The sequence below is a fragment of the Macaca thibetana genome, chromosome X (genome assembly GCF_024542745.1).
Source record: "Macaca thibetana thibetana isolate TM-01 chromosome X, ASM2454274v1, whole genome shotgun sequence".
NCBI lineage: Eukaryota > Metazoa > Chordata > Mammalia > Primates > Cercopithecidae > Macaca > Macaca thibetana.
This window is the reverse complement of record NC_065598.1, coordinates 129818327-129834672: the sequence shown is the minus strand read 5'-3', so window position 1 is coordinate 129834672 and position 16346 is coordinate 129818327. Positions and strand designations below refer to the sequence as shown.

Here is a 16346-nt window from a genome sequence, read left to right as displayed (position 1 = left end):
TCAAGTCTGTTCTGTATATAATACTTAAAATACAATCCCAAGCATTGGTCTCCCTCTTTTCCAGGGTGTATCCTATCAATCCATGAAGGCCCATCTCAATTGTCACCTTCTTCATAAACTTGTCCTTCTCCCTCACCAGTCCCGCTGTAATTTCTCCCTTCCTTCTTTGAATTCCCCTAGCACTTTCTTTAGCTCCCTACGCACTTATCTTACTCTACCACACATTTAAGTCCTTCAAGTATTTACAGTCCCTATTAAAGTTTATTGAGCCCTGAGATATGTCTTTGCAACATCATAATTTGCATATAACAGGTGGTAACTTACTATTTTATGAATGGAAGGTATATGGATGTATCTAAGTTTACTTCCTTTCCCAGTCATTTTCTTTGTGAGAATAGGAATATGTTCTGGCAGTCACTTATAAGAAAATTGGAGGGACACTAATGGGCTATTTCTTTCCACTCTTTTTTGTTTACATGTGTAGGGGGCTTAATTCTTAGGGCTAGCAATGATATATTCTACCCTAAATTTGTTCGCCAATTTTAGTAAGACTATAACTGAAAGAAAGAATTCAGGCAATATATACTTCAACTGATATGCATTATTCAACATGAATTTATAAAACCCTAGGTGATATCTGAACTGAGTTAAGTGCTACTTCTAACTCGGAAAAAGCAAAGGTAGTATAACTGGATGAAGTTCAATGTTCCACATCAAATGATCAATAACAGCTCTGTCTAAACTATAATAGATTTATGTCACTTATATTCCCAAAGTAATCATTTTTCATGGCTGCTATTCTTCCACGTTCGTAAGAGTTCAATAAACCAGAGGATGGGCAAACTTTTTCTGCAAAGGGCCAGAGAGTAAACATTTGAGGATTTGTGGGCCATACAGTATCTGTTGCAACTCCTCAGTTCTGCCACTGCAGTGGGAAAGTAGCCATAGAAAATAACTAAACAAATGGGGATGGTTCCATTCCAATAAAATTTTATTTGCAAATCCAGGTGGTGGGCTGCATTTGGGTCTGGGGCAGTAATTTGCCTTTCAAATAGAATTGAGGGTCAGGGGCAGTGGCTCATGCCTGTAATAGCAGCACTTTGGGAGGCCAAGGTGGGCAGATCATGAGGTCAGGAGTTCGAGACCAGCCTGGCCAACATAGTGAAACCCGTCTCTACTAAAAATACAAAAATTAGCCAGGCATGGTGGTGCATGCCTGTAGTCCCAGCTACTCGGGAGGCTGAGGCAGGAGAATCGCTTGAGCCCAGGAGGCAGAGGTTGCAGTAAGCCAAGATTGAACCACTGCACTCCAGCCTCAAGACTCCATCTCAGGAAAATAATAATAATAATTGAGGCAGTAACAGTTTAAATGCAGGGTCAAGGTAGAGGTTTTTAAGGTAGGGAGGCACTGGCAGGAATACAAGAACCTAATCTCTGAGTCTTTGCATAAGGGTCAGAGAATGAGAAGAAAAAAACTCCTAGCTTTAAACATAGTTATTGACACTAGTAATAAAGTCAGCCAACTACAGGGATAAAGAGTATAAAGAACCAAGAGGTTCAAAACTTTTGACGTTGGAATTTTTATTAGTTCAAGATATACATAAAACAGTGCAGATACTTCTTTAAAACAGTAATACTGTATTAAAGAATTGATATAAAAGAAACCAATGTAAGGAATTTAATTCTGCAAATGCTGGTGCAAGAGGGTCTTTATATAGAAGAAACATGGAGCAAAGTTCGAAAATGACTTGAAAGAGGTGCAACAATGTTTACCAAGCTAAATATTCTCTACAACAGCACAAAACATCCCCTCAGATCATTTGGGCAAGTTCCCTGACCTCAGGCATGTCACACATCATTCCTATGTTACTTCTTTCTGATGGACCGGAGTCCGTGAACTCTGTCCACTTTGTGGTTTCTATAACTCCTACTAAAGAAATATGCTAGTGATTCTCACTTTCTGAAGAGAATGCTTTACTGCCAGGTATAGTTTAGAAAGGGGAAGTACACAAGTATTAGAGGGCCAAGGAAGAAAAAAAAAAGGAGAAAAGTGAGCAGTATGCATATGCAAATAAGAAATGAGGTGAAAATGAATTCAACTAAGGCTCAGTGTAATCTTACTCTAAATTTTTCTTGCTTCAGAATAACTTCTCTGACCATGCCCTACATTTTCTACAACAGCACAAAATATGCCCTCAGATCATCTAGGCAAGTTCCCCAATCTCAGGGATGTCACACATCATTCCTATGTTACTTCTTTCTGATGGACTAGAGTCCCTGGACTCCGTCCACTTTGTGGTTTCTATATCTTTAAACTCCTACTAGAGAAATATGCTAGTGACCCTTACCTTTCTGTAAAAATTTTACTTCATGCATTAGGATCTTTAGCTATGGAATTTAACACTATAGCTATGCTCTAATATGATAAAAGCAAAAAACAAACAAAACAAAAAAAATCCTTTGCAGAACAAAGCAAGATATGAAGGGATAACTGAGATCTCTCTGTTTCCAAGGCTTTGAGGATTAGGGAAGGGTCCACTCCTTCTCTGGCATATTTAATACATTAAAGAGGATCCACAGGTTCTTTCAAGTACACATCCTCCATCGTCTATTTGCAGTCTATTTCTTCTTTTTATATTGTCTTCAATAAACCCAACATTCTCCCTACTGCTCTCTTCTACTAGTAGAGTGGGTCCCATAATTCCTTTATTTCCACAACAGGATTAGAGCAAAATCCTGAGTGAATAAAATGTTCTTGTTCTCAGCACAACATGCAGAGTCCCCCTTCTATGTTTTTCTACCTGCCTATTTTAAAAAGGTAATGTATTTTTTTTTTTTTTTTTTGGTCAATCTTAGTTTGCTTTTCATTTTGTGAACAGTATATTCTCTCCTACCTCAAATGACCCAAAAGCTGCATTTATTTAGTTAATCAACTTAGTTATTCATTAGTAGTGGCCAGAACAGTCATTTAGGAGTCAGGAAACAGAGGTTCCTAGTACTGGCTCTGCCACTAAACATGTCATTTTGGAGATTTATGGGCCTCAGTTTCCTCATATGTTAAACAAGGAGGGTAAAGCTGGTCTCTGAATCCCTTCCTGAGAAGTCTATAGTACTGTGAATTACAACTATCAATCAGTATGCCACAAAAGGTGAGGAGCAAAGTTAGCAATGTATGTAGTGAATGCATTTTTCAGACATTTTTATGATATCTAGAAAACCTTATAATACTGAAATGTGAGATCCAAAATATCATTTTAAAAGTCTAATTTAAGTAAGATTTAGGCCGGGCGCGATGGCTCATGCCTGTAATCCCAACACTTTGGGAGGCCGAGGCGGGCAGATCACAAGGTCAGGAGATCGAGACCATCCTGGCTAACACGGTGAAACCCCGTCTCCACTAAAAATACAAAAAATTAGGCGGGCGTGGTGGCGGGTGCCTGAAGTCCCAGCTACTCGGTAGGCTGAGGCAGGAGAATCGCTTGAACCCGGGAGGCGGAGGTTGCAGTGAGCCGAGATCACGCCACTGCACTCCAGCCTGGGCGACACAGTGAGACTCCGTCTTAAAAAACAAAAAAAGGAAACAAGATTTAGTAATCCCAGATCTTCAGAAATACAGTTAACCATCATTTAGTGCAGTGTTTCTAAATTATTTTTTCATTATTGACCCTCTAAAAAGCCTTTTTAGACCTTTTTTCCCCTAATTGCTTCCCCTCCGTGAAATTTTAATAACACATATATACTATATATCTGTGTACAGACTGTATGTATATCTGTGCTTTATACATAAAAAGAGTAAAAATTTTTCACACTCCCCTAAGAACTATTTTCTCCCCACTTGGGGGAAGTATCACCCAGTGAGAATGTGTAATTTAGGAGATCAAGCTTCTGTGGTACCAAAACTTTTTGCGCCAACAAAAAATAGGTGTAGGACAGGAGCAGTGGCTCACATCTGTAATCCCAGCACTTTGGTAGGCTGAGGCGGGCGGATCACCTGAGGCCAGGAGTTCGAGACCAGCCTGGCCAACATGGTGAAACCGTCTCTACTAAAAATACAAAAAATTACCGGGTGTGGTGGCAGGCGCCTGTAATCCCAGCTACCAGGGAGGCTGAGGCACGAGAATTGCTTGAACCCAGGAGGCGGAGGTTACAGTAAGCTGAGATCGTGCCACTGCACTCCAGCCTGGGCGACAGAGCAAGACTCTGTTTCAAAAAAAAAAAAAAAAAAAAAAAAAAAAAAGGTGTAAAAAAAGTCCAAAGTTTATTTGCTTGACAACCATTTCCATTCAAGTGGCTGGAGGTGAAGGTCAGAGGTGATAAAGCAGCTGAAATGACAAATATTACAGTCATGGCAGAAGATCTGGGGGTGAGTGGGGGAGGATGCTAAGTTTCTTCAAAGGAATGGGTAAGAAATGGGGTGAAGTTAGAAAAAAGCCGTGCTCCACACCAATTGGCTGCTGCATTCGGGTCCGGGTGGACTATCAGGGGAGGATGTTCAGATTCAGATGTCTGTCAACCTCAGGGTGGGTGCGCGCTCTCCCTCAGGTCAGCCCGTCCCACTACCCCCACCCAAGGTTGAGGGTGGGATCTCAGGACACCAGGAACAAGGGAGATACCTGCAGAACCTCAACAAATAAAGGGACGGGAATTCTATAGGAAATCACTTTCCCGAACACCTCCTCCCCACCCGCTTGCCTCCTTCAGTATCTCAACCTGGCTCACCCAAGTCCATTGATCAAAGGGGCACTGTTGACTCTTCTCGGAATGTTGCTGTCTGCGGTAGTGGAACTCGGCAGCGATTCGAAACCTACTTCCATTTTCTCCTGTGCCATGTCCGGGTCGAGGAATAAGTTCTCAAGGCTTTCCGGCTGCCGTTCACACAAGGACAAGTCGACTTAGTGGGCAGGTGATGTAAGGAGAGAGGCAAAGGGGAAAAAGAGAAGAGAGGAGAAAGCTCTTAGACGAGTAGGGGTGCCCACCTTTGCAGCCCTAGCATCCCTAACATCAGTGAACACAAAGTTAGGCAGGACTGGCTCCGAACCGCCTATCTCCCATGATCGGGGCCTCTAACGATGAGAAGATCCCCCACCTCCAAGTCTATAATGTAACTGGGGAATTTAATCTGTCACCGCCGCGAATCCTTCTCCATCTCAGCCCTGGCAACTCATGGTAAGCCTTTCCGGCCAAAACAAAAACTACAATCTGCCGCCTTTGACCATCCGTTGGGTTCCGCCCCTCAGAGCCTGCGATACGCTTCCAGTCAGACGACGCGTATTGTGACGCAGGCAATGACGTCACTTCACGCTCCTCTGTCAGCTTTGCCAGGGGCGCAGGCGCAGTTAAGAAGCCGCTTTATCCCCACGTCGTCACCTCCTTCCTCCTTCCCCAGTGCCCACTCCCCGTGGTTGTGCCTCTACTCTTTTACAAACCCTGGCATGGTTTCCTTAAGCATTATTTAGAAATGAAAGCGTTGGGAGGGGTGAGGTCCTTTCTGCCCTATGCCTAATTCTCAATTTTCTTATCCCTTTATGACTGAGGCCAACAAGCTTCCAACCTCCTATGATCATTTTCCATCCTGTAACAGCAGACACACTACACCTTTGTAATTTTAGAAAAGCAAAAGTCTGAAAAGAAAAAAAAAAAGATACTGCTACCGAAGTACTTAGAGGCCACTTGTTCCCAAAGGGTCTTGCTAAGGTGCTAACCTAACTGAGTTCATTTGGCAAATGAATTACTGTTTTCAGTGTGGTTTCTTTCTATTTTAAACCATAATTGTACAGTTTTTTTGTTTTTTGAGATGGAATTTCGCTCTGGCTGTGATCTCGGCTCACTGCAGCCTCCACCTCCCAGGTTCAAGCGATTCTCCTGCCTCAGCCTCCCGAGTAGCTGGGATTACAGGCGCTCGCCACCACGCCTGGCTAATTTTTGTATTTTAGTAGAGATGGGGTTTCACCATGTTGGCCAGGCCGGTCTCGAACTCCTGGACCGAAGGTGATCCGCCTGCCTCGTCCTCCCAAAGTGCTGGGATTACAGGCGTGAGCCACCGCGCCTGCCTCGGTGTGTGTTTTTACATTATATATAATCTGGCTCCTCACAGCTATTCATATAAAAAAGACCTCAACTAATTTACAAAGATTTGAGTTAAAGCAGTGAGGCTTTTTAAAAAACAAATATCTCAGAATTTAGTATCTATGCAAATCAGTGTTTTCATTTCAGGTAGTATTAGAAGCTACATACATTCTAAGAATGCTGCCATGGCTCATATCATTTTAAGAACTGCTGTTTTAGAAATTTTAACCATCACTTAATGAGCCACACTAAGTACTAAAATCTTAACTCCATGCTAATAATTTTGTAAAACCACACATTTTAGTAACCATATAGAGAACTGGCTGAGAAGGCAAATAAACCTAGTGAAATGGGAGTTGTTAATTAAAATAATCATAACACTTTATAGATAACAATTTTTTTTTTTTTTTTGAGACAGAGTTTTGCTCTTGTTGCCCAGGTTGGAGTGCAATGGCGCAATCTTGGCTCATCGCAACCTCCACCTCCCGGGTTCAAGCTATTCTCCTGACTCAGCCTCCAGAGTAGCTGGGATTACAGGCATGTGCCACCACTCCCAGCTAATTTTGTATTTTTAGTAGAGATGGGGTTTCTCCGTGTTGGTCATTCTGGTCTCCAACTCCCGACCTCAGGTGATCCACCCGCCTCGGCCTCCCAAAGTGCTGGGATTACAGGTGTGAGCCTCTGCACCTGGCCTACAAAATGTTTTTACATACTTTTTTTTTTTTTGAGACGGAGTCTTGCTTTGTCACCCAGGCTAGAGTGCAGTGGCCGGATCTCAGCTCACTGCAAGCTCCGCCTCCCAGGTTCACGCCATTCTCCTGGCTCAGCCTCCCGCGTAGCTGGGACTACAGGCGCCTGCCACCTCGCCCGGCTAGTTTTTTGTATTTTTTAGTAGAGACGGGGTTTCACCATGTTAGCCAGGATGGTCTCGATCTCCTGACCTCGTGATCCGCCCGTCTCGGCCTCCCAAAGTGCTGGGATTACAGGCTTGAGCCACCGCGCCCGGCCTGTTTTTACATACTTATCTGGATTGGTTCAATCATTAACCCTGCTCAGCTACCCAGTGGTGAACTTAAAATAATGGGACAGTCTTGAGATAGTTCGTGACAAGTTATGACATGTAAGATAATAAATATGTATTTTGTTCATTCTGGGAATAGAATAAGACAAACTTGATTATATTAGGCAGAATCAGATTACTTAAATCCCAGACATGAAGATGATGTGGAGTCCCCATTCCTGATATAAGACAGATTAATAATAGCTACTGTTTCTTGGACACTTACTATGTGCCAGGTACTGTCCTAATCACTTTAAATAGGTGATTGCATTTAAAGTTTACAATAATTCTTTGAGGTAGGCACCATCACAATGCCCATTTTTCACAGGGGGAAACCAAAGCCCAGAGGGGTTACTCAAGTTACAACTACTAAGTGGCAAAGCCAAGATTCCTCTGCCCTTCTGTTTAAGTAAAAAAAAAAATGAGGTGCCTCAGAATATCTCCCTGGACACAATTTCTGTACTCATAAGCACTTGATAAATACTTATGAAATTATTTTATGAATAAATGCAGGTTTAAATAGCCTATCTTTCATAGTTATCTTGTAAAGTAGGTAAATCATTTCTGTTTTACAGTTGGATAAAATTCCAAAGAGATTAATGGCACATAATTAGATAGCAGCAGAATTCAGGCTAGTATCAAGATGTCCTAAAAGCCACTGTTAAAATTCGCAGGGTACCTGAAAGTTTATAAAAGATGGTGGTTAAAGCTGAGTAAATTCAGGGTGAATGCAGAAGCAGTGATTAAAGACAGAACAGAGTAAAAAAACAAATTGCCTGAATAACAGAAAAATATGAAGCAGGCCAGTGAACAAGGGAATCTTACCTCCATTCTGTTCATTTTAATTTTCAACGTTTGCTAGTATTCTTGGCAGGTAATAAGATTTCATATGTATATTTGGAATAAATAGACAAAATTTCATCCTGCCTAAGCCTTACAAGTATCTAATTTTTAAATAAGTACAACACTAAGAAAACAGGTATAATAAAATGACAAGGAAAGAGTGACTAATGGATTGTGTTTCTAAGAAAAGGAGTTAGTAATATGAAATAACTAAATATATGAGATGGTAGTAAATTTACAGCTATTATCAAAGAGAAAGAGCTCTCTTTTACTAAAGAACAGCTACATGTCAGGAACCCCAAACCTGTAAAGATATAAATAGGACTCATAGTACATACACAAATTGGAACATCAAAAGGAACAAGTAATACAAAAACAGCAAGAATTCTATATGCTACAATGGCAAACACAACATTAAAGAAATTGTTTTCACTTCTCCCCATTTCTACCCACACATTATTATACCAACCTAGCTGTGTTTCTTGATCAGTTCTTCCAGTTCCAGGGAAATATGCCATGATCTTGGGACACTGTTTTTGTTAGATCTAGACTTGACAATTAGGCTACTCTTCTCTGCATATCCCAGTCTGCTGCCCTGTGTCCCAGGCCCTCACCTATAAAAGGGAAGTAACAAACGTGATAATCAGCTCTTTATTTTACCAGTTGTCATGACAACCTTGAAGCTACGTTGTAACCTTTAGTTACCACAAGAGCAAGTCAAATACAAGTGGAACCCAAATCTACAAATCACAAACACCCCAAACCTTCCCAAAAGATTTACATGAAAGGTAAAAAAAAAACTAGCAGGCAAGAATGATGTGAATAAAACCTAGAAATGATAGCCAAAGTAGCATTCTTCTCGTCTTGTTCTCCTAAATTGTTAAGCTCCTGGGGTCAGTGCATGTGCCTCCTCAACAAATGATTGTTTAGTAGCTATTGTGAACAAAAGAATGTATTATAATTTCTTTTGAGCAGGGAGTAGGAGGTGGGGCTGGCCTAAAGGGTTGCTGAGACCTTGAGATAAAAAGAGATACCTAAGTTGCTCAAAAACAGAGGTTGTTGTTTCTAATCTAGCTGGGAGAAAAATACAGGCAATTTAAAGGAAACCATCTAAAAGTACTTACAAATCCCTCATACTGCAGGCAGAAAGCATAAACAGTGAGGAATATAATGACAATTGGCCTTGGCAAGTTTAGTATGGGATAATTGAAAAGAGGCAGGCAAAATTATTATTTCTGGCTGAATTTTGAAAGCAATTTCATAACTATTACATTTCAATGCAATGGCCTTCTCTTCCCCAGGGCCATTCAAGTGGTGAGGATTAAGAGTTCCCGGAGTCCTGATAAGATAAGTAAGAAACAATGAGCAAAGCGCCCCAGGTGGGGAAGAACGATGCAAAATTGTTCAGAGAGACCTAGGGCACAACGACCTCGTTCCACGTGTGGGTCCAGCAGCATGACTCGTTTCCACATGCAGCCCCCTCCAGCTCCCTCCAGCGCCTGCCTCTTTGCAGATAGCTCCTCCTCTGCAGTGCTGTCCTTTGCCTCCTTGCAACATATTTTTCATGACTTCTCTAATAAATCTGCCTTTCTTTACCTATGACTGTCTTGGTAAATTCCTTTACCACCCGCGCCACTGGCCAGTTGCACGTGCAACATTTTGGTGGCCCGTATGGGCCTCTCCCCTACTCTCTTCCTTTCCTCCAATTCCAACCTCTCGTTGGACAGCGTCAAAACCCTGAGATAATTTAAAGTCCCTGGCCAGGGCTGCTCCCCAGGGAACCAGGAGGTCCCGGTGGAAAGACATCAGACTGCTGCCCCACGATCCCGTGAGAGTTCAGAATTTGCTTTACTTTTCAGTCTTCCAGCCGACAAATTCTAGTATCCCTCTGGCAATTGATGGCAACTGGTCAGGGCCATTTCCTGGTGTGGCCTGAAGGCCAGCGGGTTGTGAACAGGTTTGGCTGCCTTGCCCAGAAGGGAAGAAGGCCCCCTCCTATCCCTTCTGGCGAAAAGGTCTACAATCCCTTTGTGGTGCAATTGGCACATATGTTTTGGGGAGCTCAGAGCCCCTCTTTCTTACTCGAAATAGTCCTGCGAAAACAGCCAGACCTCCTGCTCTGGACGTTCCCAAATTAGGTGATCGCAAGCAGCCTCAGAGCAGTGAGTCTCCCCATTCTGGTCCTCTCTCCTGGGATGGGACCAGGCTGAGTTTTTCCTTTACCCTTTTTCCTCGCACCTGGGCTAACCATCCAGCGTAAGGCCCCAGCGCTGAGATGTCCTTTCCAGTAGGTGGGATGCCCCTTTAGAAAGTGCACTCGAGGCCAGGCTCAGTGGCTCATGCTTGTAATCCCAGCACTTTGGGAGGCCGAGGTGGGAGGATCACCTGAGGTCAGGAGTTCAAGACCAGCCTGGCCAACATGGGGAAACTCCGTCTCTACTAAAAATGCAAACAATTAGCTGGACGTAGTGGTGCATGCCTGTAACCCCAGCTACTTGGGAGGCTAAGAGAGGAGAATTGCTTGAACCTGGGAGGTGGAGGTTGCAGTGAGCCAAGATCCCACCACTGCACTCCAGCCTGGGTGACAAAACGAGACTGCATCTCAAAGAAAAAAACACAAAAAGAAAGAAAGAAAGAAAAGAAAAGAAAAGTGCACTGGAATTCCTCAGCAGATGTGAGCTGAGTCCTCTTCCCGGTGGGGCAGTGAGGGGGCGGTTTGCGGCGAGAGAGTGTGCTTCATGTCCGCAGCAGACATTAGCCCCCAGCAGCTCATCGTTTTCCAGTCCCACCGTGGGACAAACTTCCTCTATTCCGTCAGACTAACCTCTGGGTTGCATCCCAAAACGTTGAGACAAATGTAACCCTGAGATTAATAAAAAAAAAATGAAAAATGTCCAATTTTCTTTTGTAATACAGCATGGCCTCTATGCAGAAAACCTCAAATTAGTCTCCTCAGTCTTTTATAACCAAGAGCAGGATAAGGACAGGGCTAAGGAGAAAGAAGAACGCAGGGACAAGAAGCAGGGTCAACTGTTGGCTGCTTTGCAAGTCCCTAGCCTCCATTCCAGGTTGCCCTAAGGATACTCCTCCAGATAACTGCCATCAGTGCAGAAGCCCAGGCCACTGGAAGGCAAACTGGTCCTATGGGATGAATGACGAAAAACCCCCGCATGGCTTGCCCCCTCTGCCACAAGCTCGGCCACCGGAAATGGGACTGCCCTGGAGGGCCAAAGGGCCCCTGGGACATAATCCCAACCCTTGATGATCATCAGGCCTTAAACTGAAGGGGGGCTTTCTGCTTTGGCTAGCTTCCAGATCAAACATGAGTCATCAATAAAACAAAGCCAAGGGCAACTCTGGAGGTGGCAAGTAAAATCATAAACTTCCCTTTTGATTTAAAAAGCTGCCTGCCATGGAGATGCCTCCTCTACCCCTTTCTGGAAATACCTTTTGCTTATGTGGTAAAAACCTGGAAAATTACTATCTGGACTTTAACAGGCTTTTATTTAGATTGAGTCACTATTGGAATTGAGAACACCATGAAAAGAAAATGGTTACATTAAAAGAAGGATGCATAATAATAACATAGCTAGTCTTAGAAAATTCTCTTGAGCAGTTAAAACTTTTTGCAAGCTTGAAAATGCTCTGAACTCGTGGTAAAACAACAGTAGTCACCTTGTGCTGTAGGTCAGTTGCTAAGGCTTTGCCCTATCACAATGGCACCTGGGTTGAATTCCTGGATTTGAAAGTCACTCCTTTGTGGTTTAATACTTGTGGTACTTTTGCCATGTATTGATTATTTTTCCCTCCATGGACAGCTTCTGATTTCCTGTCTTGAAATTTTCTTTTCTCTGAGTTACCTTTGGAGCAGTTCTAGATCTTATAAATGGCTTGCCATCTCTTTGGAGACACCTCATATTTAAATCATCCCCTCAGTTAAGGCTTCTTTTTTATTTTTTCAGACGGAGTCTCGCTCTGTCGCCAGGCTGGAGTATAGTGGTGTGTTCTTGGCTCACTACAACCTCCACCTCCCAGGTTCAAGCGATTCTCCTGCCTCAGCCTCCTGAGTAGCTGGGACTATAGGCGAGCGCCACCATGCCCTGCTAAGTTTTGCATTTTTAGTAGAGATGGGGTTTCACCATGTTGGCCAGGATGGTCTCGATCTCTTGAACTCGTGATCCGCCCGCCTCGGCCTCCCAAAGTGCTGGGATTACAGGTGTGAGCCACCACGCCCAGCCAACGCTTCTTAATTTCACATAGGAGGTTACCTTTAGTAAAAGGTTCGAAAACCAGAAATATTGACTCTGTTGCCCAGGCTGAGTGCAGTGGCATGATCTCTCACTACAACCTCCGCCTCCCAGGTTCAAACAATTCTCCCACCTCAGCCACCAGAGTAGCTGGGATTACAGGCGCATGCCACCATGCCCGGCTATTTTTTTTTGAGATGGAGTCTTGCTCTGTTGCCCAGGCTGGAGTGCCGTGGCATGATCTCAACTCACTGCAACCTCCGCCTCTGCCTCCTGGGTTCAAGCGATGCTCCTGCCTCAGCCCCCCGAGTAGCTGGGACTACAGGCACCTGCCACCATGCCCAGCTAATTTTTTTTGTATTTTTAGTATAGACAGGGTTTCACCATATTGACCAGGCTGGTCTCGAACTCCTGACCTCGTGATCCGCCCACCTCGGCCTCCCAAAGTGCTGGGATTACAGGCATGAGTCACTGCGACCAGCCGGTAAGGAAGGTTTTAAATAAAAATTTTGTATGAGAAAGGATTTTTTTTTTTGTTTTTGACACCAAGTCTGCCCAGGCTGGAGTGCAGTGGTGCAACCTCGGCTCACTGCAACCTCGGCCTCCCAGCTTCAAGTGATTCTCCTGCCTCAGCCTTCGGAGTAGCTGGGATTACAGGTGCCAACCACCACACCCGGCTAATTTCTGTATTTTTAGTAGAGACAGGGTTTCACCATGTTATGTTGGCCAGACTGGTCTTGAACTCCTGACTTCAAGTCATCTGCCTGCCTTGGCCTCCCAAACTGCTGGGATTACAGGCATGAGCCATTGCGCCCAGCCAAGAAAGGATCTTTTATGACAAATTTTTGTCCTAAAGTAAAATGACCTGTTGTTTAAGAAAGGGGTGTTTAGGACAAGTCAGAAAGCCCTGATGTCCAAGTCAGAAAGTCCATACAGTCTGTGTAAGTCGTGAGAAGGTTTACAAAGGAGAAGTTATGAAAGGAATTTTGTATGTGTTTAAGTTGGTTATAACTGAAAGGGAATAATTTAGGATAATCTAACATCAGTCCCCTATGTTAAAAACAAGATTTTCTTAAGATATTAATCTGCTCTTAATATAATTGTAAGAAGTTAAAGCTTCACAGAATAATATCTCAGTTCAACTTTTGCTGTGCCTTGCTGCTTTCAGCTTTTTCTCCCCGGAGAATGCCAAAGATAATAACTCTCTCCTTCATTTTTTGTCAGCTTCTGTAACTTTTTCCTCCAATTCTGTTATTATGGCCTAATGCTAAAATGTTTCATCTTGAAAAAAAAAAAACACAAAAAAAACAACGAAGCAATGTTTTCCTCTAATATAACTTAATTCTGTGCCCTTTTAAAAAATATGTCTAAATTATCAATGTAATTTAAAAAAACCTTTTCACACTTTTCCTAAGAGTCATGTATTCACCTGCTATACTCATAACCCTGAATACACTCTTCTTGTGTCTAATTATATTTAAACACTTTTTCTTTGAGTTTAACTTCCAGGCTATCTAAATGGGCTTCCAATAAGGAAAAACAGTCACACTACAAATGGTTGTGGGGTTTTTTGTTTGCCTTTTCAGTAACTGGCTTAAGAAACAAACTTTTATCTTCTAGAATTCAGCAGTTTCACTTTCAAGTAATGCTGTGAATGGGATATCAGTCTCTCCCCGATGATGCCTGCTACCTTTATGAGTCTCCCCTGGATTCAGCTGGTCACCAGTTTTGCCTTGACATACTCCCACTCTGTGATGAGTCCCTTCCTCCAGCAAGATTCAATATCCTAGGTCCCACAGTCTGGGACAATGACCCACAGGGTCTCCTGACAGACCAACAACCATAGATAGGGTCAACTCTATACCCCTGGTCAGTAGGAAGCAGTTGGAAGATGAGACCTCACCCCCAATTCCAAAGATTTGTCATTGTTGTTCTGAGGGGTGTTACGGGGGGGTGGGATGCAGAGTCCTGAGAAATAAGCAACAATGAGAAAGGGGCCAGGTGGGCCCCAGGTGGGGAAGAACAATGAGCACAAACAACCAGAGGGCACACCTTCCACACAGTGGCCCCAGCAGCATGACCTCTTTCTGCACTTACCCCCCTCCAGCATGACCCTACAAAACTTCCCTCCAGTCCCTGCTTCTTTGCAGACAGCTCCTCCTCTGTAGTGCTGCCCATTGCATCCTTGCAACGTATTTTCATATCTTCTCTAACAAATCTGCCTTTCGTTACCTATGACTGTCTCCGTAAATTTCTTTAGCACCTGCACCACTGGCCAGTCACAACCAAGACAGAGTTAATATTTCTAAAACTCTTAGAATAGTGCCTAGCACATAACAAGTTTTATGTAGGTGTTAGTTAAATAAAAAATCCAAATCTCGGCTGGGCGTGGTGGCTCGTGCCTGTAATCCCAGCACTTTGGGAGGCGGAGGCGGGTGGATCACCTGAGGCCAGGAGTTCGAGACCAGCCTAGCCAACATGGCAAAACCCTGTCTCTACTAAAAATACAAAAAAGTTAGCCAGGCGTGGTGGCGGGCGCTTGTAATTCCAGCTACTCAGGAGGCTGAGGCAGGAGAATCGCTTGAACCCGGGAGGGGAGGCAGAGGTTGCAGTGAGCCAAGATCGCGCCACTGCCCTCCAGCCTGGGCGACAGAGCGAGACTCTTTAAAAAAAAAAAAAAATCCAGATCTCACACACGCTGAGTCATGATTGTTCGGGACTCCGTAATTCCTAGTAAGAGAAAACATTTGGTTCTGCTTGCTACCTGTTCTTCGGACTTTTCCCAGTTTTGTTGAATCTAAAGATGCTTGCAAAATGGAACTGAGTTTCTCATTAGCTATACGAACTGTCATGATATTCGCTTTATTTTTATCCATTGCGTTTGTTTTCCCACTTCTCTTTTGTCTAGTGCATCCAAATGGATGATCTGAAAAAGAAATCAGCCCCTCCAGACAAAGACCAACAAAATCGAGGGATTTAAGGCATGAGTGGGGATCACAGAAGTCGGAGCGTACAAATTAGGAGTGAAATAACGTGGAAATCCCATGTTTTTCTCTGTTTCCCATGAATATTGGCCCAAACTCCTCCTGAAAGCCGATGCTCCAGCATTTCCCAACTATTGGTTCTTTTCAAAATTGGGCGCCAGGGTCCCCAGGCCAATGCCATCGAGGAAGGCGCCGGGCCCCCTGGAAACGCTCCTCCCCTTTGGAGGAGGATTTCGAGGCGGGGCTGCCACGCACGCTCCGTGCCCGCGGGCCCATTGGAGTGGCCGCTGGACGCGTGCGCAGGACCCGATGGGTGCCCGGACGCGGAAGAACTGGCCCCGCGGAGGTTCCCGCTTCTGAAGCGTGGGAGGCGGAAGAGACTGCAGGTTGTAGATTTTGGTCTTGGCCCCAGCGTGTTCCCCCAGACCATTAGAACCCAAGAGAGGAAGAGGAGGCATCGCGGCGGCGGCTGAGGCCGAACCCCCAACCTGTCCTCGAGGCGGGAGGGGGGCAGGGAGGGGAGAAGCACCGATCCCAGGGCTGAGGAGCCTCCGGGACCAGGTCCGGGAGCATGGGGGGCTGGACCGAGTCCCCGAGCATGGGGAGCTGGAGTCGCCAAGGCTGCCCGGCCGGGTCCTACCCGACTGTCAGGTCCTCGGTGCTAGCGCTGCCCGGGCAGCCGCAGCATCTGTAGCCCGGCCCCGCTTGTGGTCCTCAGCCGGAAAGATAGCAGCATGAGTTCCGCCGCTGCCTAGTTTCCTCCCCCTCCTCTTCTCCGTCCTCTCTCCTCTTCCCCAGACCACCTCCTTTCCCGCCCCTGCGCTCCTCTTTTCCCTTCCCCTCTGTCCTCCTCCCTTCCCTCTGCCCTCTCCCTTCCCCTCCCTCCCCCGCCCTCTTCCTCTCCCTTTTCACCCTCTGCCCTCCTCCTCTTATCCTCTCTGTCCTCCTGCTTTTCCATCTATCCTTTTCCCTCCCTCTTCCTTCCTCCCTCCATCCTTGTTTTCCCTCCATCCCTCTTCTTTCCTGCATCCTTTTCCTTCATTCTGTCGCCTTCCACCACTACCTCTGCATCCTCCTCCCCGCCTCACCATCATCCTCCCTTCCTCATCATCATCCTCCTTCCCTCCTCCTCTCCTACTTTTCTCC

At 44.7% G+C, this 16346-nt stretch overlaps 1 protein-coding gene across 4 annotated transcripts in view; it reads right to left on the bottom strand.

The window, feature by feature from the left end:
• PABIR3 (PABIR family member 3) overlaps positions 1–16338 on the bottom strand; it is a 64014-nt gene extending 47676 nt beyond the window's left edge. The window contains exons 1-3 of one of the 4 annotated variants that reach the window (XM_050776709.1): positions 16289–16338; positions 8439–8583; positions 4720–4891 (exon numbers count right to left, since the gene is read on the bottom strand). In XM_050776709.1, the coding sequence (XP_050632666.1) occupies positions 4720–4891; positions 8439–8487 (221 nt within the window). In that variant the 5' untranslated portion in view covers positions 8488–8583; positions 16289–16338. Of the gene's footprint in view, positions 1–1564; positions 3560–4719; positions 5277–8438; positions 8584–16288 lie in introns of those variants that run through there. The other 3 variants (XM_050776710.1, XM_050776711.1, XM_050776712.1) reach the window with 3 other exon arrangements.
• Positions 16339–16346: the final 8 nt, after the last annotated feature.